Below are 26,931 nucleotides of genomic sequence, written 5' to 3'. Positions count from 1 at the left end.
TTTTTCTTGCTGCCCAGTCCAGCAAATTCCAGTTTAATTTATATTCCAGCTTCGTTTCAGCAGGGAAAGGTCTAGGTCAGGATTGCATGAGTTCATGATTGCACAATCCTGGTGCCCAAAGGCAGAAGATGCAATTTCCCCATAGACACCAGTGTGTACTGGCACTGAGGCCTTGTGGGTCCATGGCAGAGCCTTGTGTGAGCTGTGCGGGCTGGGAGGCAGCCCTGGGCTGGCCTCCACCCTCTGCAATGGCAGGAGTCTCTGCATGATGTGTTGGAGCTCTCTCACTCAGTACTGTGCAGCTGGGACCTGAGTTGCAGCAGCAATGAGTGTTGTGTCTGGACAGCTGATGCAGCCAAGTTTCAGTATGGCTGCTTTTCTTTTGCCACCCTTAATTCCCGAGGTTGACCCTTTCCAACATAGAGGCAGGAATTGCCTCTTTTGGATACCCACAAGTCCCCCTCCTCATGCAGAAGGCCTTCTGAAAGCCTTAGGTATAACTGGGTTTTAGGGTATTTTGTGCTGTAGGAGTTCAGGGACCTGGGATATAGGAGCAGAAAGAGCCAGGAAAGTTAATATTAATTAATATTAGTTGCTGGCTCCCCTGGCTGCTGCTGAGGCTGCAGGCAAGGACAGCAGTGTGGGCTCATCCCTCTCCTTGAACTGCACAGTCTGACATGAGTGGAAGGACTTTAGCTTGTGTCTGGTGCCAGCACAGAACTGGGTTATGAGAGGGCAGGACTAGCAGCCTGGATTAAATAAAATAGCCTGGATTAAGTTCTCATTGTAATGTGGGGAGAGCTTTCCACCAAGGTCCTTTTATATCTTGATTTCTGTCTGCCAGAGTTGGATAAAACAAGTCATCAGCAAGTTTCTCGGCCCTTGCAGATGCTCCTGTGTGTTAGGGTGAATTTAGATGGTAAAAAGGAAGCTACAGTTTAAGTTGTGCTGCTTGTAGACTGCCTGATGTCAGTGCTTCTTGCCAAGCAGAGGACTCTAATTGGAAACATCTTTTTTGCCAAACCTTATATTGCTTTCGTCCCCCACAAAGTTACTGTACTGCTCACCATATATTGATGAAACACAGCAAGTGAAAAGAAAGGCCTCTCTGCAGCCTTAGATTTGACTTCATTAAAAACAAAACAATAAACCCCAAACCACAGGAAAAGCTGTCTCTGAGTATGAAGTGCCCTGGAGAGGACTCAGGAAGGTGGATAATGTTGTTACCCATTTTATGTTTGAAGCCTTTTGGGTCAATTTTGCAACATGTAAATGCAGTTTTGCAATCTGCAAGTGCAACAGAAAGAGGTTGAACATCTGTGCCATAGCCATGGCAGCAGGAGCCTCTGCTGAGACCTTCGTGTCTGAGTGGTGCCTGTGAGTCCCAGGATGCCAAGGTGACAGAAGAACTTCTTTGAAGCTTCTCCTTTGAGCCATTTTGTTAATGCTGCTGCTTTGCTCCTGCTGCTCTTCCACGGTGATTCTGAGCCTCACTAACAATGGCAGGAATCACGAGTAGGAGGAATTGGAGATAACCTCAGGTCACTGTGGATGTCTTACTGTGGATGTCTTGCTGTGTCTGGGTCTTCTTAAGGCCAGTGAGTTTCCAGCATACACTTGTTTTGTGTAGAGAACCTTCTGATCCCAGTGGGACTGCTTGTGTGCAGAGGTCTTTGGTCCCTGCATCCTGCAATGAGCCTCTGAAGCGTGTTGAATTTCAGCAAAATCTACACCCTTGTGTTGCACAAAATGGAGCCTTCTTTAATGGGTTTCTCCTCTGGTTGTTAAGGACCCTGCAGCTTAATCTAGACAGGCAGTTTGGAGTGGGTTTGCTTAATTAGAATTCAGATCTCAGTGAACACAAGCAGGGAAAAGAATGTATGTTTTGATTTTTTTTAAATTTGGTGTTGTTTGGTGATCCTTATTCAAAAAGGAGTCTTAGGACCTGTGTCTTCATAATTAGTGCCTTAAATAACCGGGAGGCTGTGCTGGGATCAAGATAGTGCTGGGGGAGGCAGACACAGGGAATTAGGCTCTAACCTAAGTTGTCTACTGAAGACCACAAGTGAACAAGGCCAACAGGGCCAGTAAAAATCCAGGAGCTTGGCGTGAGGAGCAGTAGCTACTGCAGAGCTGGCCTTGCATGGCCTGGCTGGCAGGCGTGCTGCTCCTCAGGGCAGAGCCAGGCTAAGGCTTTGCACAGGGGGCAGAAAACCAGAGGGGGCAGCCTATGGGCTAGCAGTGTGTCAGTGTATGGAAGATGCAAACCTGAAAAACTGCCTTTGCCTGGGCAGGTGCAGGAGGGGAGACTGAATTACTAACTGGAATATTCTTTGAACATTGCAGTGGCTTCAGAAGTGTTTGAGGATGATAATGGCAGCAGCTTTGTGTCTGAGGAAGATTCAGAAACTCAGTCAGTGTCCAGCTTCAGCTCTGGTCCTACGAGTCCCTGTGAGGTGCCCACTCAGTTTCCTCCTGCGACACGACCTGGAAGCCTGGATCTGCCCAGCCCTGTTTCCCTCTCTGAGTTCGGGATGATCTTCCCTGTCCTGGGCCCCCGGAGTGAATGCAGTGGGGCCTCCTCCCCCGAGTGTGAAGCTGAAAGAGGTATGCACAGCTGGATATACCCTGGGACAGTGTTTTTCAGCTTCACAAAGGGAGCAGGAAAACCTTCCCAGCTCCCCTAGGCATATGCCAGGGAATGCTCTGAGCTGCTGGCTGCTTCTTTGGGGGAAGGCAATTATGGAAGGCCCTGTGTCTCAAGGTTAACAATGTCTATAATTACTGTTCTCCTGGCTGGGAACATTCCCCGGTTCTGTCGTAGAGCAGGGGTTTGAGATTTCTCACTAAATAAGTGATCAGTGGGATTCTCATTGTGCATTTATTTGGAGGAAAATCTGAGTTTACTTATATAAATTACTGTCCTGCTTTTTGAAAGTCTTGCTTTCCAGGGGAAAAAAAAAAACAACCCAACAAAATCTCCACAAAAAAATAACATGCCAGAAGGAGCTTCTTGCAGGCTCTGCCAGCCCTGGCTGACTAATTCAGACTAGAGGATTACCACTGCCCTTGTCTGCTCCATCCTACGACTGTTCTCACTAATTTGCTGATGCAGTGCACCAGATGAGCATGGCTTGGAAGGCCAATTTGGTTTTGTTAAAGCATCTTTCTCCTGCTCCTGTAATTTCTGTGTGCTTTGGCAAAGGAAGCTGCAGCGGCACCTGCTTGAAGCTTAACTTGCAGAATGAAATCCGGGTTTAACATGCAGTTTAATCCTTTCTTTGCAGGGGATAGGGCAGAAGGGGCTGAGAACAAGACGAGCGACAGAGTGAACAAGAATAGGAGCAGCACCAGGAGCAGCTCCACTGAAGGGCTGGCTCTGGATAACCGAATGAAGCAGCTCTCCCTTCAGTGCATGAAAATCAAAGAGGGAATATGCGCGGGCAGGAAAGCTGCCCAGATTGGCTGAGGCCTTCTCGTGCCCCGTCCTGAATAATGGGAATCTAAATATTTATACATGAACTTCTAAGTGTTTGAAGAACGTTGTGCCAATAATATATGCCAAATCTTAAGCGTTTACTCTGAGAATTTAAAAATGCACTAAGAAGTTTAATTGATGTGGAGGGCTGAAGTTTTTATTCAGTAAATCCTTTGTAGGCCGGACGAGTTATCAAATGTTTAAGCTGTGCTCATATTTCACAGACTTTGTAAATTGTTTTGTAGCAGCCTGGCTGAAGCAATAACTAGTAATGTTCCCGTGTAAATTCATGCCAGTCGGGGGTCTGAAATTCAAGCCAGACTTTTGCAGAGAGCGGTTTGGCTTCGGTTTTGTAGACTGAAATGCTCTTTAGATACAACCAACCTCTTGAGTACAAGTGGCATAATCTTTAAACATCTGTATTGGTCTGTATTACGCTGAAACTGTAGAAATATTTTGTATACAGGAAAGCTGTTGCATGTGTGGGGTCTGAAAGCCTTCACTCTTCCCTTGGTGCTCACAGAAAGGATAAAACGAGTCATGCCTCTAAAAGCCTATCAAACAGATGGATGACAGGAAGGGGATGGTAACGCCTAGCAGTGGGAGGCCCTTTCTAGACACCGGCCCGAGTCTGACTTGGACTCTGCAGGTGATTCCAGTGACCAAAAAGAGTTGATTGGCCCCTTTCCCTTCTGCTTCCCTGAGAAGTGAAGTATTATTTTCAGCACTTTAAGTGTATTTTGTTTTGGTTTGGTTTTTTTCCCTCAAAAACGGGAGTCATAGATGTTTTCAGGACGATTATGATAAGGGGGTTGCCCTTGAAATATGCATGAAGAAAAGGAAATGCCAGTGTAGATTGACAATGTGTTCTTAAGCATCTCTGTAGGTTGTACTGTGTGGGGATTTATAACTGTTAAAGGGACTTGGGATTTTAGTATGCCCTAGACAAAGTGTTCAATAAAACTAGAAAGGGCACGGGGCATGTTTTGCCAGCAGCTGTTAGGCAGTAGTAGTGTCTGATAATTATGCTAATAAGTGGTAGTAAAAATCCTAGGACTCTTCAGTTTTGGTGACTAAGCATTTCTGAAAGCACCATTTTATCTAAAATGTCAGTTTATATTGTTAATTTGATGGGAATCTTAGTATTGCCCAAAGTATTTTCTATTCTATGTTTTTGCAGTCCTGTTGTATTTCATCCCTGCCACAGCTTGTGTATCTATTTTCAAAGTTAATGTGAAATTCTTCACACTACAGTAAACATTTTTGTTTTCCACATTTTGAGTGTGTGCAAGTGAAGTTTATCTCAAGTGCTAGGAACCAAATCTTCTCCCACAGCAAGTTTAGCCCCCATGTATCCACTTCCAGCTGAAGACTGGAGGCTGAGGTCACACTCTGGTATTAGAATGCACTGCAGTATGTGGGCAAGTGGTGCCTCTTTCCAGCTTCCCAAATCCCTGCATACGTGGCTCACTTTTTATTCTGAACTGTGCCACAAGACCAGAGCTTTAGTCAGGTTCTGCAAAACACCCCCTTAGTGTGCAGGAGGAGGGAGGTATTCCATTACGTAAGACCTCTGTACTAATGCTGCTGAAATTGGCTGTAAAGCCATGCAGAATTGGAGGCAAAGCATCCTGTGTTCATAAAAAAAATAGATTCCTCACATTATAGCTGTTAGGCTGTAACTTTGTTAGACTTTTATGTTTACATCTTCTGAAGACCTTAAGGCTAAAACCTTTCACTGCCAGCGGTTCCCAGGCCCAGAAAATGCTTAGGAAAGAAATCTATGGTTCCAGCTTCTCATGTGGCCGTTACTTGGGAAAAAGCTGGGATAGACAGTATTAAATATGAAAAGCAGTACAGGAGTGCCACCTTGTATTAAGTGTTATTACTTAAACTTTCATAGTTGAACTATTGCCTGTGCTGCCTTCAGTTAGAAAAACTAGCAGAGGTCTTTGTGGTTCAATCTCACTTTTGCAGACTTCACAGTCTCCACCTGTTACAGTTTCCTGGTTGTTTTGGCCACATTTTTTTTCCTTTTTTTTTTTTTTCAACCTCTCTTGCTATCAAATTTCATTTTTCCAGTTCGAACTGGAAACCCAAACTTCCCACACTTGGGCTCAGTGAATTAATTTTGTGTGTGTGCTGCCTTGCGTTTGTCCTGTTCAGCTCCCAGCTGAGTGAAATCATTGATCTTCAAGTTTGAAAGGGTGTGGAACCCACTCTGCCCTTCCTTTTCTACCTGCTGAAAGATCATGGTGCAGCCTTCCTCCTTTGATAAGCCCTGGACTTGGCAGGTAAATCACCCGTCAACCGTGCAAGCAAGCAGGCAGAACTGTGTCGCTAATAAATTAATGGAAAACTCATTTTATTTTAAATGTCATAAAAGCCATAATTATAAATATGACAGACTTAAATGAACATAGATTGCTATGGAGTACAAGCAAATGAACAAGCTGTCCCCGGTAACTTTTTACTTAAGCTCTTCATGGATTCTGAAGTGTAACATGATGGTAGCTGCCTTCATGGTTATAAAAATAAGCCTCTGGTCTGTCAAAGTATATATGATTGCTTCAGCTGCCCTGATGTGAGAACGTATAAAGCAAATGTTAACCTAGGAGTTCTACTTCTCTTTGGTATTATGAAACAATTCCAGTGTCCTTTTAGATGAAGCATCTAAAGAAGATAAATGTACACGAACTTAGTTCTAAATAGGTGGCTGTCCAAAGGCTGCAGAGATTGTGGGGGTAAGTGCATAATTACTGTACAAAATAGTTATGTGAAGCTTGCAGCAGGAGACTAGGACTGAACTCACACTCACAGTCTAGGGCAGTGGGGCTGTGGCTGCCACTCATCCATGGTACTATGTCTTACTGAGTCTTTGAGAACTGAGGGATCAGATCAGCCAAAGGCTAACTTGGTGTCTTCCTAAAAGAACAGAACCAACTATGTTCTCTGTCATATGGCTCAAAAAATGCTAAACAGTACAGGGAAAAGAAAAGCTTAACTTAGTGGCCTGAGGTCATGTTAAAATCTCAGGAACAGTCCACTTTGCAATAATTTTTCCAGACTTACTTGTGGAAAAAATATAAAAGTATGCATTTGACAGAAAATATTAAAGCAAATCCTAAATGCTTACATCAACGTTTTTTCTTAAGAAAAAAGGTTAAGAAAACTTTGTTGTAAGATTAATTTGCCATAACCAGAATCCCTAGGCTACAATTCATATGGATATTTTGTAGTACCTCTTAAATACTTCACCTGAGTGTTCTGTCCTATATCTGAAGGGAGATGCACAGTGCTGGCATTCTAATAGCCTATGCAGGTGCAATATTTGAAGAGAATTTACTTTATATATATAAAAAAATTGACACTAAGCTTAAGTCCTGCACATTAATGGGGTTTAGCCCAATCCACTGACTTTTCCAAATATGTAAGAAATATTGGCATATCCTGGTGGGGACAGGATCCTTTGGCCCTAATGCCCTTGCCTGGTGTTAAGAAAGTGAGTACATTTCTTAACTTTTTAGTTCAGTTCCGTTTAAATTCAGCACGGAAGCTGAGCCTTATGCTCATTTCATGCAGCATAAGCTTTGGCACTAACTTGTGCTCAGGGGGAAAGAAAAAGAAAAATTCCTTCCTGCTGAGTAGAAACCAACTACTGAAGAACAACAACAGATTTTCCTGTAGGCAAGTCTACCAGCTTGATCTCAAACAGCAGAGAATGTGCAAGAACTTGGTGCTGAAAGCTGGCACTTCTGGCATCTGCTTTTTGTACAGCCAAAAGGATACTCAGCTGAGACTTCCTCACTACCTCCAACTTTAGAGGTGGTAAGATACATGGAGGACTTCACTGCTACTCTGGTTTAGCCTCAGCTAAAAACCTAACATAAACCTGTAGGAAAATGGGAGTTGAATGAAATTTTCATATTTTAGGATGAAGCAGTCCTTGGCACATGCTCCAAAAGCCAAGCATAACCACAAGAACCTAATATGGTTTTTTCTCAGCTTGTGCCCATGTTGTTCCCTCTGGTGATTTATTGCAATAATGATCAAAAACTTCCCTGTAAAAGAAGGTAAGTCACTCTGTGACAAACTTGTCACAAATTCCCTAGCCCAGATGATCTCTGAGAGCACTGCAGTCAGCAAGGCATGTGTTTTCCAAGGCAGGAGCTATCACTGCCCTTTCAGTGCCAGACACTTGTTAAGCAGCTGTCTGATGAAGGAAATGAAACAAAAGGTTCTTCTGTTTTCTGGAGAGGACTAATAGCAGATTTCTGTGGGAATAATTTTAGCCCATGGATATTTCTGGTGCTACTGTAGAATGTGTGTTCAGTTTCCCAATGGCCAAGGGACACCTGTGATGTAAAGCAACATTTAAATCCTACCTTTTTGCTTGGAAAACTGCCAAACCAGTATGAATGGCAGCAAAATTCCCATGGGTGTTTTAAAAATACCCTCCCCCGCAACTGTGAAATACTGTAAATTTTTAAAAAATGACAAAATTTAATCCATTTCAGGATCTGTGAGGCAGTTGGTATTAAATAAAAACTTCTGGTCTTGAATCCTCTTCAGATACAATGCATACAGATCTAGAGGAAGAGCACACAGGGGAGGAAGGCATCTAAAAAAGTAACCTGTTCTGCATTAATCCCACCTCCACTATTTTCTTAAGAACTCTGACCCTGCTTGTATTGATGACACTGGCTCTATGCCTTCACTGGCTCTAACTTACAAGGAAAAAAAGTATCTTTTCAAAGATGTCTTGCATAATGCAATCAGGAAGCGCATTCCTTCCAGCTGTGGTGTACTGGGGGAGAGGCTTAAATGATCCTTCCCTACATGATGCATACTTACAAAAGTGATGAGAACATTTCTTTGCAGAGTTGCTAATGGTGGGCAGTTCCCCATCTGCCTGCACCAGCAACTGAGACTACCCTCAGTAGATACAGTGACTCTTCCAGGGATCTTCAGAGAAAAACCTTTCATAGCTGCTTGAGGAAGGCTGTGCTGCACTGCCTGGACACCACTGCTGGATAACCTCCTGTTCTTCCTGCTCATCGGGATCAGCCTAGGGCTGGCAGATGACAGGAAGGAAGCCATAGAACCTCATGCTTATTATGTACTAAAATCATACAGATGGGAAGTAACAGCTCTCAAAGTACACACAACATGAGCAAAGCAACTGCTTTGCTTTTTGAAATAGCTAAAGCTGGAACCTTCCTTTTCCTTTGCTCCTACATACATATTCCAGATAAGATGACACATGGAATACTATTGGCTCAGCAGCAGTACATTTACATTTAGATGCAAGAACCAGTTCAGTGCTGAAAACATTAGAGACAGCAGCACAAACATGTAATAAAAGCTATTTGGTCCTGAGACTGAATAAGCAGAATACACAAGAATATTTTTTTCTTACATGTTTACTTTTAAGAATAGAATCTTTAGCCCATATACCCCTTCTGTTGGGAGGAGGGAATTTCAATGTTAGTTTTTTCTCGTAACTCACTAGACTTTGATTCAAAGTGTGGAAAAACTGCAATGAATTGAGTTCTGCTGGTTCATTTGAATATATGCATTTTAGCCTATTCCCAAGCCTGTTGAACAGTGTTCACTCCTGGCCCATAGCAGCAAACCCACAGCTAACTTCCTGCCACAATTAACTGGCAATCCACTATTCCATGCTTTTGGCTATAACTCAGGATGTAATTTTCTTCTGTGCATGTGTAGTAAGGGTTCTTCACCTGTTCTCAGGCTGTTGGACAGATCAAAACCATCTCCTTAAACAGCACTGCACAGTTCCATCTCATCACTGCAGCTGTGACACCTTAAGAGGAGTAGTACTGTTAAAATCTAAGAAAAAAGGGCCCTCTTGTTGAGGAAGGAATGTGGTGGGGATAATGTTGTAAACTCCAGCAAATGTGTTCTCCACCTCCAAGTAGCAAAATCCACACCTATGATAAAGAAAACTACCGGTTAGAAATGGAGTCTAAAGTATGTTTCAAACCTCTATACAGACTTCATTAAGTGTTACCTGTAGTCACCACTGCTTTTTTTGTGGAAGCCATAGGAACCAGGATCTCCCACTGTTGAGACAGTGACAAGTTCAAAACCAACACTGTATTGCCTGCAAGTGACATGACAGATTTGCTTTAGATATTTGGGTCATCAGGATTAGCATGAAGAGGGCTAGTTATTAAAAACTATACATCATAACTGAAAGACATCTAAAAGTTTTGTCACATTCGTGACAAAAACGTTAAGTCAGATTTACCATGACATGAACATAGAATCTGGAGGAAGACAGAACTCAGTTCAGGTTTAGACTGTAGGGAAAATGCCTGCTAGAAGCCTGCCTGTGTACTCCAGCAGAAGTCAAGTAGTTAAGCTTGTGACACATTCCTGTGCCACATGGCTGAGATCCTGGGGTGTGATCAGATTGCTATCGGAGGACTCAGTGTCAGTGATCTCAGCAGAATTTCTCATGTTGCAATACAACTTGGGATGCTTCGTCTGCTTCTGTTAATGCATGTGACAGGCACCGCTGCCCCTGTCCTTCAAACTACCCAAATATAATATGCAAGTGCAGGAAAAAATGCATACAAAGAACAGCTCAATTCATGGAACCGTGCAGCCACACCTCTTCCTTCATTTCATGAGAGAAGGAGTTTCCTCAAAGAGGGGAGGAGAGATTGAAAAGTTCTGCCATTTGTGGGGCCCACTGTACAGCTTTGCGAAGGATAAACACTTGACTGCAGGTCAGGAGATGTTGCTGTTCAGAAGTGCTGAATATGGGTATTTTGAGGTAATTGTTAATTGTGCCAAACACATTTGGCTTGCATAAGTCTTCTTTATAGGACATCGACATCCAGCACTTCCCCTGGCCTGCTAGTGGCAGAGTAAATACACTTTCAGAGGTGTTTGAGAGCTGTAAGGGTTTAGTATCTTGCGTATTAGCTCTACTGCAAAATAAAAGCATAATTATAATGAGCATAATTAGCTTTAAGAAGTCCTTTATACCTTCTTCCCTAGCTCTGCTCAGACTCCAGAACTAAAGAGAAAGGAAGGCTGCTGCTTTCCATGTAGGTCAAGGATTTCCCTCAGTAGTTAATGTGTAGATTTAAAACACTACTGATGGTAAAGATAGAAACATAAATAGTACTAAATCTGAGTCAACTCCCACACCTTGTCTTCTGGATTTTCCATGAGCTTCCCACCCTCCCCATGGGGATACTGACAAAGCTTTATCTTTGGCATGCAATGCCTTCAGTGTATTGATACATTATTACTTTCTACAAACCTCGGCCCCCTTAGTTCAATTAGCAATGGTCCATTCTTGTCTAGCTGGAATTGATAAATGGGGTTATTTTTGTAGGTGTCTCTGAAGTTTCCACATCCTCCAGCACTGTGACCTTTCCACTGTCCATTAACCTGAAAGAAGTCAAAAGTATAGAAAAGAAATCCTGAGGATTTGTATTGTTTATATATACACACAAAAAAGACTAGAGGGTCCTCTCACTTAGAGGTTACTGACTTTAGTGACCTCTCCTAATTTTTGAAGTGAAATGAAAGATGGTGTTAAGCATTCACAAAGTCTCGTGAAAGTTCCCCATGCTCCTTGATCAAAGCCTTACATCCCTGAAACATGTATTGTATTTTTCCAGCTTACATTAAACAAGCACTGAGTAACTGTTTGTGACTGCGAACAAACTGCAGCTAACAGAAGACCCACATTCCCATCTATCCCATGCCTACTTGACTACACAGGTTATTTTGTTTTGTCCTCAGACAGTGGTCCATTGGGTTAACTAAGAGCAGCGACACAGGCAGTACAATACCAATAGTGTTGTAACTTTTGCTTTTTAAGATCTCTGCCTCCAGCCCTGTCCATCAGCTCTGTGCACTCTGAGAGGCAGCACTGCAGTGACAAGAGAACCATAAGGACAGATTCTGCAAGGATAAAGACACACAAGAGGAGAAATGCTGCTCAGACTTTGAGAACCAGGCCATCTGTTTCCAAGTTCCTCTTGCTAGTCGTTAAACTGAAAGGTTAGACTCGTAAGACATGCCAGGCATTCCCACAGATTTATAGCTGAGATCCATCTCTCCTGTTACTTCTCTCCTGACTCTCTAAAATCAGCAAAAGGGGCAGAATCTTCCCTTGTCATTTTAATTTCTTCACTCAGTGCCCACACCCCTCAAACATGATAAGTCTGGAAGGAAGGGGAATTTCTCCCCCTACCATGCTGCTACCCAGAAACCTAAACCTGCTGTGTGCTGTGGAGCTTTTCTAGCCCTTTTACACTTCCGCTACACTTAATTCCAGCAATCACATCAGGGCTTGGTGAGCTCCAGAGGTGACCACTTTACTCCAGTATAGGACATCTAACAGAAATTGGTTTTAGTGCTAAACTGTGAATTAGTTCTCTGCTTGCTTTTGAGTGTGATGACTGCTAAGCAATCTCCAAACAGGTATTAAATCCAGGCAACCAACTTTTTGTATTCAATCCTAAAGACAGAACTGGCCTTGGATAGATAGAACATACTTTTTTTTTTTTTTTTGAATACTAGACAGACATGTTCAAATAATCAACAGGAGTTTTCTACATACTTAATTCTCCTTTCAAACATATTACAACATAAAATAGATGTCCCTCCTCAACAGGCTTTTCACCTTGAATGCGTTTTTGACCTCTTAAAGCACTTCCTCTAAGTAAGCCCAGTTTTTATTTTAATAGCTATATAGGACACCAGTTTCTGGAAGAACCAAACAAATTATCTTGCTGTTCCCAGGAATCTCTCTTGTTCACTCACCATTCTCTAGAAGAGGCTTCAAGGGACTGTTCCAGAAATAACAGCTGGTATGAGCATTGTCTGAGCTTGGGTGCCAAGCTGCAAGCCAGCATATCCCCCTGACCATACAAACTAATGCAATCCTGGGCTTCAGGCACAGGTGTCCTGGAAAATGGACTGTTCCACTGTGGCCTGAACTCCCTTGTTTCTCTCTTCCTGTCAAGTTACTGTTTGGACAGAAGACTTCTGACTATAATAGAATTCCCCAGGGTAGGCATGGCAGGTACAGAGCTCAAGTTAACAGCTGCTGGTTTATTGTTTCCTGAGGATAAAACTGCTAAAACATGAAAATACATGCAAGTTACTTTATCCTGTGAGCTCCTGGCTATATTTAAACTTCAGCTGAAGGTGTAACTGCAGCTCATGTTGACATCTGAAATATGAACAGCAGCTGGCCCCAAAACTGCCTGAGCTTCTGACTTAATTTCAGTCAAGTTTTTCACTCTCCCTCCCTGTTCCTGTACTCTCAGGGAGCATTTCTACAGAAAATGTACAATGGATATACTTCCTTGATCCTGTCTGGCAGTGGGAGTGCTTATTCCAGTTGTTACAGACCCTTGAGGTATCTTTGTAAAATTCAGGAACAGTAATGTGCTGTGATATTGCCATCTTAAGTTTGTTTCTTATGGTCTTGCTACTGGTGCCTTTGGTTTGGCATTGCTGATTTTGTCCCATCATGCCAGGAGTTTTTCCAAGAAAATCACGCAGTTCTCCCAAGGGAAATGAGCAACACTTCTGGGGGGTTTTCACTCTGCACCATTACTAACACAACCTGATTTCTGCAGAGTGATGACTTATTAGGGTATGGGTTGTTGTTCCAAAGGCCAGTCTGTTCCGCAAAGGCTTTGCAGCATGTCTGCAGTGGCACAGCTGCAACAACACACTCTGTGGTGGAGGTGGGGCAGTAGTATCAAAATTTATTTGAAAACCTCGTACATCTCAAATATGGGAAAGCCAAACCAGTGACCCATAAAAGAAAATGTTTCTTTACCCGTTTGGAAATGGTGTAAGGTGTAGGAATCTTGGAAAAGGTGAACTTGCACAAGGAATACACCTGTGTTGTAAAAGAAGCAGCAGGTCACAAATACATCTTGCACTTTTCAAATGAAATCATGACAAATTAAAGCAGAATTGCCTACACATTTTTAGATACTTGTTCACTGCATGCCTGTATTACCCATCAGATGACCCTGTGTAAAACTCAAAATTCAGAATACTGCTGGGACTAAGACTTAGTTCTACTTAATTTTTCTAAACAGCCCCACCTTGCCCCGCAAAAAAAACCCCAAACCTCAACCAACCAAACAAAACCCAACAAAAAACCCAACCAACAAAAAAGCAAAATAGAAACAATCTGCATTTTACTCTTTTTTTAGTGGAAAAAAAAAATCTAATATTGATCATTATGTGACTCAGCAGCTAAGAAAAAAACCCAAATCCTAAGTCAAGACCTAGATACAGAAGTCAAAAATTTTTAAATCATAACCAGGATCTAAAATAGGTTTAGTTTGGATACATAGAGAGCCAATGATCTACCTGTACATAGATACGTCTTTGTTCTAGGAAATAAGAGTATTTTTCAGCTGATTTTGTTACTAAAACCACACTAAAATCTTAGCTACAAATGGAGAACATTATCATACACTTCATCCAGTGGTTCTGCTCCATCATTCAGAGCTTCCCTCCCCAAAACAGCAATATTGATTCAGAAATACCCTTTTAATCAAATTTAAAAACAAAGGACACTTTACAGTTTAATTGCTTACACTCATGAAACAACAGCACATACCCTGATGGTATAATGGATGGTGTTTTGTTTCTCATACTGGGACACCACTAAGGTGAATGTATGGGAACCTGGAGAAGTCAGCTTTATCTTGGTCAGGTAATGAGGACTGTTGATCCGAATACCATCAATATAAGGAGGAGGATCAGCTGAAAAAGAGAAAGATGAACATTTTTCCCTGACCAAAAAAATCCCCCAGCTTGGTAAACTTCTAAGATTAGACCGAACAGACCCAACTCAACAGATGAGAGCCTCAAGATTTACTCATAAAAAGGACAGTCTTAACATCAACTACTGTTTTCAGGAGAAGTACATCACACATGACAAGACACAAATTCTGTGCTTGAAAGTACAGCTTAAATCCCAAGACTTGCAAGGCCTGCTTTATCCATCTCCCACCTATATCACCACTCAAAGAAGCCTGCTGTAATTATGCTGAAATTTCAAGAGAAAGATAATGAATGTTTAAGCACTCTTTGAAAATCTCTGAAGTGTCTGCCCTTTCTCTATTGGCTGGACAGTTCCAGAATGCCAGCTGCCAAAATCTTTGGCCACCACATAAACAATACTTCAAAACATGTTAATTCCTTTAACTAAATCACACACGCTTTCTCTCCCTCTCTCTTCAAATCCCTGTGATCATTAAACAGATGTAGTTGCATCCCAATACCAACACACATGTGGTACTTAGAAAGATCCCAAATGTTTGCTTTTACAATTAGACAGTGTAATTTGTTATTTGGCCTCTAATTGGTTCTTTCCAGACTTCTTTTAGTTTCAGTGAAGCAGGACCAAATCTAGCCAATTACTTCAATAGGCCCAGGATCAGGTCCTTTTATTTTCTTCCACAAAGCAACATGGGAGAGGGGAAAGGATTAATATAAAACAATAAGAAGCTTAGGAATGGGAAATCTCAGCCTTGCTGCCAAAAGATTAAGCTGCTTTGTTCTCATCTCATTTTAACAGATGGTTAAAAATAATACTGCAGCTTGACCAATCTATTTCCATGGAAAAAGGTTTTAAACAAGTTTGAGCTCGTGAGATCAGAAGTTTTCAAATGAGTTTGTGTAGCAAGACAAAACATATGAATCATTCAGGTTTTGCTACTGGTCTTGCTAGGCTATCTCTTTCAAGCACAATTGAACAATTCCCTTTACTATACAATTGTGTTTGGGTTTGCTCACTTAAGAACATTCTCAGTGAGACACACACATAAAATAAGCACTGCTACAACTACCAGGAACACCAGAAGCAACTTGGGAATTTGCTTCTCCTCACAGAGAAGCTCTTGCAAAAACAGATGATGATTTGGTCAGGTGTCAACAGATCTTTCCACAGAAAGACTTGGATTCTAGGGGAAGCTTGGATTCTGGGGGAATTGGTCAGCAGAGTGAACAAGATCAGATCTGAAGAATGCAATCTTATTAGCCATTCAAATAGAAAAAGTCCCACAAATTTCACTCTTCAGTTAAAAAAGCTTTAAAATCTACTAAGGGTTGTTGCACAAGCAGCTACCTGAATGCAAACCTGGTTCTGAAGAGGTTCCTATCTGTAAAACCAACAGGCCAAAACCCACTTGTTTTAGAATACACCTTCGCTGAGTAATTCCAAAGACTATTTTTACAATCTCTAACTTAAGGGAAGGAATAAAAAAACAATTATCTTATTAGCTGTGCTTTAAAGTTTCAGTCTAACCATTCAATCTGGGCATAACCTTTACACCCTGTGTGTCAGCCTGTGTTTCAGATTTGCTCTCTCTCTTGAAATAAAGCACACTTGGCTACTTCACAGCTACAGCAAACCTCTTCTCCTCAAGGCAAAAAGAACCTGACATATAATGACCAAGAGTGAGATTTTGATAAAATCTGAACATTTTAAACATTGCATACCTGATACTTGGAAATACGCTGAAGTGTTTACCTATATTTCATAAGCTTGCTTAGGTACTTTACTAAGCCAAATTCATGGGACAATTAACCCTGATTATTTTCATTTTGTGGAAGCTGTAGACCTTTAAATGATTTCACAAATGTAGGAAGTAATTATGCTATCAGAGAAACTAATGCACATCTGTTCCACATCTGTTCCCTCTAAGCATTAACTATTGGCACTGAAAAATAAATAGAAAAAAATAAAGAAATGTTGCATCAAATAAGTGTCAGCAGGACTATGTAGACCTCTTAAGAATTCTTACAGCATGTGTAGAATGGCCTTTTCCTTCAGTGTAGACTTTAAGTAGGATCTAACAGAGTAAAACAATAATTTCAGAAGACTGACCTCTTAATGAGGCATCTAATTTTAAGGCAACAAGTGCCCTTCCTCTTCACAAAATTCTGTGTGCTTCCTCATTCATTTATAACATCAGCTTCTTGACAATTAAGGTACACTAACCTGGATAGTAAACTTTTTTGCCATCAGTCTTGTATACAACCATTGTAATGAATTCCCGATTGTGTGCAAAGTCATCCTATAAAAACAATACCCACAGAAAACCACAAATCAGAATTATGCAATTCTTTGAAACATCATGCATGCTTAAATCAAGTCAAGTACACCTTCTACCATCCCTTTTGATCATCACACAATATGATCTGATATATGTATTTATTGGGATACCAAACAAAATTCTTTTTCAAATGCCTGAAGTAAACAAACATCCACTAATTTAACTTATTCAGGCCCCAGGATTCAAAGTTACTTCAGAACCTTTATGGTGGAATACAATCACTTAGCTCAAATTTTACTCTGTTTCAATTGGAGGTACATGTACCTGCTGAATTAAAAAAATTCTACATGTACACAGGCATACACACCTAAACATGGGCCGTAATATACGAATAAGAGAGAGCCATACAGAAAGATTTACAGGAGCTGAGGCAGAGCTCGCAGTGCAGAGCCAGCACCTTGTCAGTGATGTGCCTGCTGAGCAGGACCCAGACAGCAGCACCACCCTGTGGACACTGCACCTCCAGCTTGTACTGAGGGTTGTTGGCCAGGCTGTAGGCATCCTTCACCGGGCCCTGCTTTGCATCCCACGTACTGAAAGTGATACAGACACGTTATTAGACCAGTAAGAAACTAACCTGTCCTTTCAAACCAAGCCCAAATCCTACACATAAGCAGAGCGTGATATTATCAGTAACAAGCTACCAAAGCCGAGTTTTCTACTGGCATCTATGGCAGTGGTTACATAACCCAGTCACATCAGAAGCATTATCTCAGAAACTTGTTTTATAAGTAAGTTCATCACAATACATGTATGGTAATAAAAAATGCTAAATACAAACAGCCTGGCTGGTGACTGCAATGACACAAAGCACAGAAAAAGCTGAACCATTTATGCAGTGATTGCACATACCAATATTAAATGAAAAACACCTACACTTTTGTAACTGTAGAAATCTATCTATCTGCTATGGTTAGTTTCAAAAGCTTGCCAAATTTTTTCCTCCCTTTTTTTTTTTTTTTCCTGAGACAATTTTTATTTTATAATTTTCTCAGTTTTATGCTTGGAAGGGTGCCCTGCAGGGAGCGTTAAAGATCTTCGAGGTGCCCTACTGCCGAATCTGCCTGACGCCTTGTGAAGTGCCTAGACAAGGGAAATATAGTGAGAAAAAACAAAAAAGTGCTGATGACTGAACACAAAGTGTGGCACACTGGAAACAGAAGCATATATAGCTATTCCCAAGTCTCCTTGTCCCTCTCACACTTGTAAATCTGAATAGCATGTGTGAAAGGTTGCATTAACAAAGCTTCAAATTATCACCGTTGTTACTCTGCATTTTATGGCAACTGCCACTGTGCTAAGGCTTTTTGCTACACAGAGGGAAGACAGTCACTGATAACATAAGGACAGACAGACCAGTAGGTGAGCTCTGACATTAGCACACACATTATCTCATCTTGCTACATCACCACAGTGTATTTAAGAAATGACTGGAGCCCAAAGATGGGAGGAGCCTTTACAGATAAGCTCAGCAGTCACGCTGTGGATGGAGGAGCTTGTGCAGAGCTAACACACGCAGGGACAGCGTGGAAGCAGTGGCAAAGTGTAGTCTAGTGGAGTGGAGAAGTATACAAACCCTTGCTTTCCAAAAGCAAGACACAGATATACACACTTATCCTCAACTGGGAGACAGAACCCCTGAATGTAATGGATATTTGGTAAGAGACAGGTATCACATTCAGAAAACAAATCAGCAGGCAAGGAAGATTATTTATGAAAACAGCAACTGCTAAAACCCAGAACTGGTTAAACTACCCTGATGTCAGTGAACACACCCTACAAAGACAACACGCCACACAGCTCTCACTTGCAAGTGGCCAGAAAAATGGATTCCAAATAATAACTAGGACACTTAAAGACTGTCTGGGCACTACTTAGAGATGGAGTGCACAAAAAATCTGATTTTTATTCTGATAGGGAGATGTGGGACTGAGGTCAGAATCTGGTTACACAACCATAGCTCCACAGCAGCATCACAAGGGTCACTGAGCCTCACTGATGTTACACAAGTAGTCAAAAACAAAACCTGGGCTGAGAAAGTGTAAAGTCAAGCTCAAAAGAACAGGGCTGGAATTCAAGCCCCTAGCTGTAACCTGGAAGAATGGAAGGAAGGAAACATCACATCAGAACACTTAACTGAGATTTTGAAACAAAAATTTTATCTTTTGGACCAACCTGTGAATACACGTAGATTCTTTAAAAAGACTTGGGTTCCAACTCAAATAAATAACATCATAGTACTGGCACAGGTCCTCCCAGGAAATCCAGAAAATGCCTGAAAAGGAAATGCTGTTATTTGCTTACCAGATACCTTGATTTTACTTGTTTCTCACAAGTTTCTTTCTGAGCAAATGATACAGCTTATATAAGCCAACATTTCTGCAAAATGTAGAAGTAATGACTGCACTGCCTAAATTGCTAAATTTAAACTTGCCCCCCAAACCAACTTAAAGCAACAAAAAACAAGTTAGTCTCTTATTATCAGGGACTTTCTGAAGCTGTCAGAATGCTTTTCCATTCTCAAGGACTAAGTGGAAGGTATGAGAAAATCTGCTATTTCTTGAAAGAGACATCATTAGGTGACTCTGACCTCATTTCCCCTTTCCTAGGTTTCTAAAAACAAAGAAATAAAATACACAGTCCAACAGATTCCTGCAATTCAACAACCTACTTCAGCAGTCATCCAACACAATCAAGTATTAAATCAACATGTGAGTATGTTAAACTGTATTTCTAAGATACTTCATCCAACACCTATGTCACTTGATTTTGCACCCTAAATTTGCTTTATCTTTGCAACACTCTCATACATTTATTCTACTTCTCCATTAGCTCCCTTAATTGCAATTCCAGCCAACAATAGTGCCTGCAAACCAACAAATTCCTAGTGAAATGAACTTTTAAAATGTTAGCAGCCTTACAAATCATGTCTCTGACAACAAGCAATTGCAGATCTTGCAGCAGTAAAAACCAGTCATAATAACTACACAAAATCAAGAAGACCAAAGTGTAAATACAATTAGAAGGAATAACTCCATTAGAATTACCAATATATTTTCATATAAATTTTTAACAACTAGATGCTACAAATTACTTACTAAATAAACTGGTAAATAAATAACAAACTATTATCTCGTAACTGTCACAAATCCAGGGCTGGTTTTTTAATGTTTGAATCTAAAGTTTTCATCAGGCATTTGCAAGAGGCTTATCAATAAATGGTATAATCTAATGGATTTGGAGGCAAATAACAAGTGTTATAAAAACAGTGGCACTGAATAAAAGGGCTCCCTCAGAGATTTGCAGACAGCAACGAGGACACAGTAAAAAGCAGAAACATCTTTCTGAAAGTAAAATGCAGCTGCTGCAGCAGAAAGACTGATTTAAATACTGATTACAGTAAGCATGTTGATACATATTTGAAAATGTTGGAGAGGAAAAAAAACCCACAAGAAGTCCATCCATGTATTAAAAAGCAGCATTACGTTATTGTCAGAATGTTCTCTTTGCACTTAACGCCCACATACTGAGACAGCACGCTTAACCAAGGAGGTACTTTCTTGTCAATGAATTTGAGATATGTATTTAACAGCCTAGATTACTTAAACCCCAGACAAACCTGAAATGACAGATTTAAATACACAAATACTTCCTAAACTTTTGGACTATTTACTTTCTAGCATTTGTTTTACTCTCCTGGTGCATAAGCATTCCTTTCCAACTTCCTGCAGGGATATACTACAAAGATCTATACTATTTGAACGGATAATGACTTTTAAAACCTTATTACCATTGTCTATTTTCTGAGCTGTTCTGGGATCAAAGTTCAAGTATTTTTGTAAATCTGGGGTCCAGTTTCTTGTGTCATTTTCACTGTATCGTCCTTTCCAACGTAAGTGGCTCCAGGGATTTTTTAGCTGAAGAAATCGAAGTCCCTAAAAAAACCCACAAAGTAAAACTGTCAATTCATCTTGTCACAGTAACTTTTACAGATTTAAAGTGGTTTTATATGGATCACGAAAACACAGAATCATTAAGTTTTCTGAAATTTCCCAGTGGAATCCAAGACAAAATAAAATACATTAGCCATTAGAACAAAAAAATCAGTAGCTACCCATCTAGGGTAAGCCTAGAAACACATGTAGGTTTCAGACAGGTCTTTGAAAACACCTTTAGTTTCACTTGATACCTTATATTCTCTTATATCCAAGACTGCATATGCATGGGTAGGAACTAAACCCCACTTTTCTCCTTCCTCTTCAGACATCACCCCTGTTGCTGTTGTGATAAGGACATCTCCCTTGTGGAATCTGTTCAAAAAGAGGTGGAAAAATAGCTTAATTAAGTTGCAGTCTAACATTTTCCAGACACCTCAATAGCATGTTTGTGCACTGTCCATTAGCATGACCCTGCTTTATAAAAACTGAGGCACAGGGGGTTTTGTCAGCAGAAATCACTCCTGAAAAAAAGATTGAGAGAGAGTATATTTCTTTCAGAATGAAGTATATAGTTTAAATTTCAAAATATTATTTTACCATAGTTTCATATTTTCATAAACAAAATTCAGCATTTATCAACCTGAAGCTTAGCCTGTGTCACTTTTAAGATACTCTTCACAGACCCACAGCTGAGCACAAATGTGGTTTCATCACCACTTAGTCAATGACTGCATATAGCAAATTATCAAGTCTGTCACACCCCTGACAGAATGAATGAGTAGTTCACACTTCCATACTTTTGCAGGTGTTTATACTCAAGTTCAGTGTTCTGAATAGCAATTGTTAGTTCTAGAACAATTACTGTTGTGAAAACACACTGACGTTTCCAGCCTACACTAAAAACCCAAGTACATAGTCAGTGTCCCTACAGAGATTATAGGATCACTGAATTATATAGATCAACACATTTTCACTCTAGCACAGGTGAACAACAGCAACATTCCAATGGCTAGATCCCATCCTAACTTCAGTCACACCTTCAAATTACAACAAGAGAATATCTGAAAAATTGTTGACAGCCCTGAGAACTCCTAAGTAACTGAAAAAAACACTGTAGAAAGACTCTTTTATCATGGATGCAGATGTTTTAGTCAACAAATAGCCCCCCTTCTATTGCATTGAAATACTTAAGACACCACCTGCACGAAGCCATTTTGAAAGAAATCAAAGTACTTGGTATACCTGGCAATTATAATTTACAGCTGTATCTTTCACCAAAAGCAAAATAATAGAATTACTTACTTAGGATCTTTAAGACCATCAAATCCAACTGTTATGGTAGGTGTGAAAACCAGTATTGCAGTTTTGATAGACTTTTCCTGCTCCTCCAGAAGATTTACTGATGGGGCATAATCTTGTGATACAATTAGAAATACTGTATTATATCTGCTTGGTAAAGACTGCAGATATAATATAGTTCTGGGGAACTGTGTGGAAACACAGAACACATATCCTCCTTCTTTTTAAACACTTAACTGGTATATATTACAACTGATACCAGTTATAATGTAACTTGCATTTTGGTTCCAAACTACTCTTCACTGACTCTATATTCTGTTTTCTTTATCAAGGAAAAGAAGAATTTCATCACGCAAAATTTCCCAGTATTTTAACCTTCTGTTCTATCAAAGCCACCAATACCTCAATTTTTCTTCTTCCAAAAAGCACATGGAGGCTTTATAAGGCACAATTTTTAGCAGTACCAAAATGCTGTTGAAGTATCTGTGGTGACTGTACTGCTTTTAAAGTGGTAACACAGCTAGTACACAGCAAGCATTTTAATGACTTAGGAAAGAACAAATGTCTACCTCTGATAAAGCATTCTGAAAGTGCTATCCTTATTGAAGGCTTGATTGTCAGAGTGCATAGCAATTCTTTCAGGTATCCAACCTGTCAGTGCATGGAGATCAATATTCTGAAATGCAAGCATTGAAAAGAAATCAGAACAGATAATCCATATATAAACATATGATGTCTGTACACAACATATAAAAAGCCTTGAAAGAAATCAAGTACACAAAAGTTACAATACAGCTCTATGCATAAAAGGGCCAAGATTAGGACTAACAAACAAAAAATTCTTTGATTAGACAAGGACAAGATTTCGAAGCCGAAAAAAAAAGAAAAAAAGGGAAAAAAAAAAGCTAGAAAGTGATCTGATGAAATAAACTGGAATTCCAGAGCAATGGAAGCGTATCAGAATCATCAGTCATGCTCAACTGTTTCATGTTTTCTATTTATTTCATTGATTTACAGATTTTTAAAGCATATCTCAGAAGCAGTATTTGGTACCTTGCTATTATATATGCATTTTAAATAATTTATGTTTTATTTCTAAAGCACAGCATTTGGGTTTTTTATTCTTTTTGGTAAAGCTGACACTGACATGTATTTCCATAAAAAGATGCTTTAATCTCCCAACTCCTTGAAATATTGCTTAATTCCTTTTCTTTTGCTTTGTACTCCTCAAAGCAAAAGCAGAGACTGTAAATGCTTGAAGTGTCAATAACCAGCACTAGGGGGGTGGGAACTTGAAGAATTAGAAGTACAAGACAGCCTGATTGTAAGTAACCTTGATTACAGAAGGAAGCTGGAATACAGTGGAAAGTGGAGGGGGGCAGGAAAGGTGGAGATTAAATGTCACCAGCCAAGCTGTTTTTCCAGATAGCAAGTTAGAAGGTGATAATGGGAATAAAACACAGTTATTCTCACCAGCTTTTGTCCTTCAAAACAAAGCAGCCTGACACATTAAAATACGTGCTACATTTACTCCTTACACAAAGTTACATTTGTCTCAATAACAATTTTTCAAGAGGTGATGATTACCAAGTATACCCACCAAGAAAGTGATTGTCAAGACACCAATTAGCACCGTGAATTTTTAAAAAATCTTTAAAAATTTAATAGTATAAATTCAGAAAGGCTTCCTAAGTAACAAATTATGTGAGCTACTCATTTCAGCAAACCATCCCTCTTTAAAGAATAACTTGCATGTCACTTTTATGATGTATGCTGACTGTTTCTCTAGTAAGCACATTATAAAAACCCAATGCATATTTATGGAGATGAGTGGAACAATCTGATAAACAAACTTGTGCAGATCTAAGTACTTGCTCCCTCTATACAGACCTTCTGAATGACTAGACTGTCCCTTTCCTAGCTGACTCCATTACCTGATGAGGGAGAACTGTCCTATTTACTGAAAGAGTTAGAAACCAAAATCAGCAGTATTGATATGGGCAAAGAGAATTTATGACTTCACCCAACACCTCCATCTAGACTCTATATAAAACACTTCCTACCCACAAGCATCAATAATACTGAAGTCTGAGAACTAACATTAATTTTGACCATCAAGATGTCTTGCTCATTCTATTTTGATGGAATAATTTCATTAGGTACAGATAAAAATATTTGTGAAAGAAAGAAACAGAAAAAAAAGTTTAAGAAAATGTCAAACCAAATACTTGTCTCCCCAAGTTGTTCACTTTGATTTCACTAGAAGGAAATTATTTTACCCATTATTATTTAGTGGATTTTTTTCCTCTTAATCTCATACTTACAGAATTTGATCCAGGAAAATCATATCCTCCCATAACCTTCATGTAAGCCTTTTCTATTAGTGATACCCATAATTCATTCTTATTATTGGAATAAGAGCAGAGAAGTTCCCCACTATGATCAACAGGTAACTGGTCATCTATGATTACCTGTGTGAAATGAATGAAATATCATCATAAATCTAATAAAGTATTCAGAAAATTAAATAAAACCCTCATTAATACAAAGTTTCTCAGACACAGCCAGACCTGACCACTGTTCTCACATATGGACACCTCTATCAATCCTGCAGTGGACTTGTCCAAATGAACAAGAAATTCTACTGCCAGCTCTTGATTGCACTGGTCTAACTGGGTGACATGTGAGTGGCTGCCTTGACTGATGGTGACAGTACACTCTTATAAAGTGTGCAATAGTTACTGTAAAAGGCACTTGCAGAAAGGTTCTGTGCAATTACAAGCATAAAAAGTAAAGAAAAGCCTAACAATATTCCTCATCTAATTAAGAATCAGAGCTTGGACGGTAGCCAGCAGAGGAATAAATATTTATTTATCTTTAAGGGAGCAAATTGTGTCATATCACTTTCACAGCCTCTAGTTCAGATTTAATTTCTTCTCTCTGAAAAGGAAGAACACCTCAAAGCAGCAGCTCTGACAGTATTAACATTTCTTCTTTAAATTAGGTACTGTATATTCATCATCATTACAGATTCTTATGCATATTTGTAGTAATCTGAACCAGTTTCCATGAATAGATGTTTCAGTTTCCTGTTGGCACTGGTCCATTACAAATACAGGCTACCAACACAGCACATTCTCTGCTCACATCCTATCTGTGCAGAAATGAATAGATCTTTTCATAGCAGAGCAAATAGCCATTCATCCTGACAAAAGGCAGCCATTAGGAGATACTCTGGAAAGAATATTAAGAGCGAGGCAGACAAAAATGATATTTTCCTGAAATATTCAGATTCTGTAATTTTGAAGCTCAAGGACTTCCTGACCCAGAAGTTATATCTTAACAATTAAGAGCCTTTGAGAAGTTTCCCCCTACTTCCCCACCCCCTGAATACAACTACTCAACTTCTGAACTCTCATAAACATTCATCAGTCACTATGATCTGTGCTACAGTTAAGTATTATATGGAGAAATACATTATTTTATGTTCTTATTTATTGCACCGAAAAGAAAATGAAGTTGTTTGTGAGTTTGCAAAGTTTTATCTTCAGGTATTTCCTCTTCTTAGTAAAAATCTGCAGTTGAGCAAGGCCTTGCTTGAGTTATCAGTCGAGTTATTCCTCTATGGTTATTTCATATCTATACTCTTCCTGGTATCTCCCTCTATATTTTTTAATTCTTTCTAAGATGAAGTGGAGGACTGCACAGCTAATTCATAAATAGGGGATACATAGCTTTGTTCCTGTTTGGTTTTCACAATTCTGCTAAGTAATATAAGGCTTTTTTTACATGAATTTAATGTAAGGCTATTTTTATGAGCACCTACAGAAGTACAGACAGAAGAAGTATATGGTTTCATACTTAAAAACCAAAAATGAATCTCAAAAAGGTTTAACAATTAAAAACTACTTTCCAAAAACACCTGCCTTAAGTTTTTGTTATGCAAGTACTTCATAGTGAAGCTGATCAAGCCTTTAAAACACATGACTTAACGCAGTAGAAGTACTTAGTTACCCCAAAAGATTTACCTTTCTAGGAACACCATTGATATGAAGCTTCACCATGTATTTACCACATGGATTATATTCTGGTTCTCCTTTCTTATTCTGAGGGTAAATTATACTGTTAACAGAAAAAAAAAAAAAGGAGGAAATTATTACATAAATGACTAGGCTGTACCAACACTTAAAATGATAAAAGTGAGATTAACACAATCTGTTTATGGAATTTACTCTGAACAGAAACATGGAATTTTTAATGAAGAGCAACTCAAATTTAGTATAAATAATCATGTTTAAATAGGTTTTATTTTTTCAGGCCCTGCTCTTGCTGTAGCTTTCTACTTAATATAGTAGCAAAAAACATAAGTAACCTTATTGTTTCTCAAACAGAAGCAAGGCAAACCAATTTATCTTATGATTAAACAAGCAGTATTTACAAATCTATACTATAAACACAGTATTTGCTGAATGACAAGTCAAACTTTTGAAGGAGAGGGCAGTGCAAAACTTGCTGCTCTTGAAAAGAATACAAATTCAGTTCTAAAAATAATAGGTTAAAACAAAACAATCCAAAAGCATTCACACACTTGGAAAGAGCCTCGCAGCAAAATGCAGAAAACCCATGGCAAATTTATCATAGGATGCCAATTGAGTGGAGCTGTGATAGTGTTGTTAACATTAATTCTACAATGAGTTGTAAAATGGACCACCTGTTGCACAGCAGCTAACAAAGTAGAAAAATGAAACTAGAGAGCATTATAAATAAAGCTAGTATTTTAAAAATCCCAAACAAATACAAAATCCTTCCAAACCATTTCTTACCCCTCAAAGCACATCTGAAGTTAGACTCCAGTGTCTGTATACCTACATATATTGACAGCAAGTTATATTTTAGTTAGCCAGAAGTTATGTGATTTTTAAAAAAATTTGTAATGAACTATGCTTAATTAGTTGAGGAATGTTTGACTGTGATTTTAGCTGGCTTTGATTTAGATCTGTGTTGGCTGAGTGTCAGTAGAAAACCCTGAGAAATTATCTCACAGCACCTGCAGAAAGGAACTCCATGAACC

At 39.6% G+C, this 26,931-nt stretch overlaps 2 protein-coding genes across 4 annotated transcripts in view; one reads left to right on the top strand and one right to left on the bottom strand.

The window, feature by feature from the left end:
- The window catches only part of SH3BP5 (SH3 domain binding protein 5), a 51,523-nt gene extending 46,770 nt beyond the window's left edge, over window positions 1-4,753 (top strand). Inside the window, exons 8-9 of the mRNA XM_066193619.1 lie at window positions 2,347-2,607; window positions 3,288-4,753. Coding sequence (XP_066049716.1) covers window positions 2,347-2,607; window positions 3,288-3,469 — 443 coding nt within the window. The 3' untranslated portion in view covers window positions 3,470-4,753. The remainder of the gene's footprint in view (window positions 1-2,346; window positions 2,608-3,287) is intronic.
- A 47-nt stretch (window positions 4,754-4,800) lies between these two features.
- CAPN7 (calpain 7) overlaps window positions 4,801-26,931 on the bottom strand; it is a 33,196-nt gene continuing 11,065 nt past the window's right edge. For 2 of the 3 annotated variants that reach the window (XM_066193591.1, XM_066193599.1), the window contains 13 exons: window positions 25,889-25,982; window positions 24,185-24,331; window positions 22,430-22,536; window positions 20,813-20,933; window positions 20,414-20,558; window positions 18,799-18,898; window positions 17,021-17,156; window positions 16,509-16,584; window positions 14,121-14,266; window positions 13,323-13,385; window positions 10,779-10,909; window positions 9,513-9,605; window positions 4,801-9,432 (listed from right to left, as the gene is read on the bottom strand). In XM_066193591.1, the coding sequence (XP_066049688.1) occupies window positions 9,288-9,432; window positions 9,513-9,605; window positions 10,779-10,909; window positions 13,323-13,385; window positions 14,121-14,266; window positions 16,509-16,584; window positions 17,021-17,156; window positions 18,799-18,898; window positions 20,414-20,558; window positions 20,813-20,933; window positions 22,430-22,536; window positions 24,185-24,331; window positions 25,889-25,982 (1,504 nt within the window). In that variant the 3' untranslated portion in view covers window positions 4,801-9,287. The remainder of the gene's footprint in view (window positions 9,433-9,512; window positions 9,606-10,778; window positions 10,910-13,322; window positions 13,386-14,120; window positions 14,267-16,508; window positions 16,585-17,020; window positions 17,157-18,798; window positions 18,899-20,413; window positions 20,559-20,812; window positions 20,934-22,429; window positions 22,537-24,184; window positions 24,332-25,888; window positions 25,983-26,931) is intronic. The other variant, XM_066193606.1, reaches the window with a different exon arrangement.

The sequence above is a fragment of the Chamaea fasciata genome, unplaced genomic scaffold (genome assembly GCF_029207755.1).
Source record: "Chamaea fasciata isolate MVZ Bird 193981 ecotype frontalis unplaced genomic scaffold, bChaFas1.0.hap1 SCAF_1, whole genome shotgun sequence".
NCBI lineage: Eukaryota > Metazoa > Chordata > Aves > Passeriformes > Sylviidae > Chamaea > Chamaea fasciata.
The sequence above is the reverse complement of the archived record's forward strand: the minus strand, read 5'-3'. Positions and strand labels throughout refer to the sequence as shown.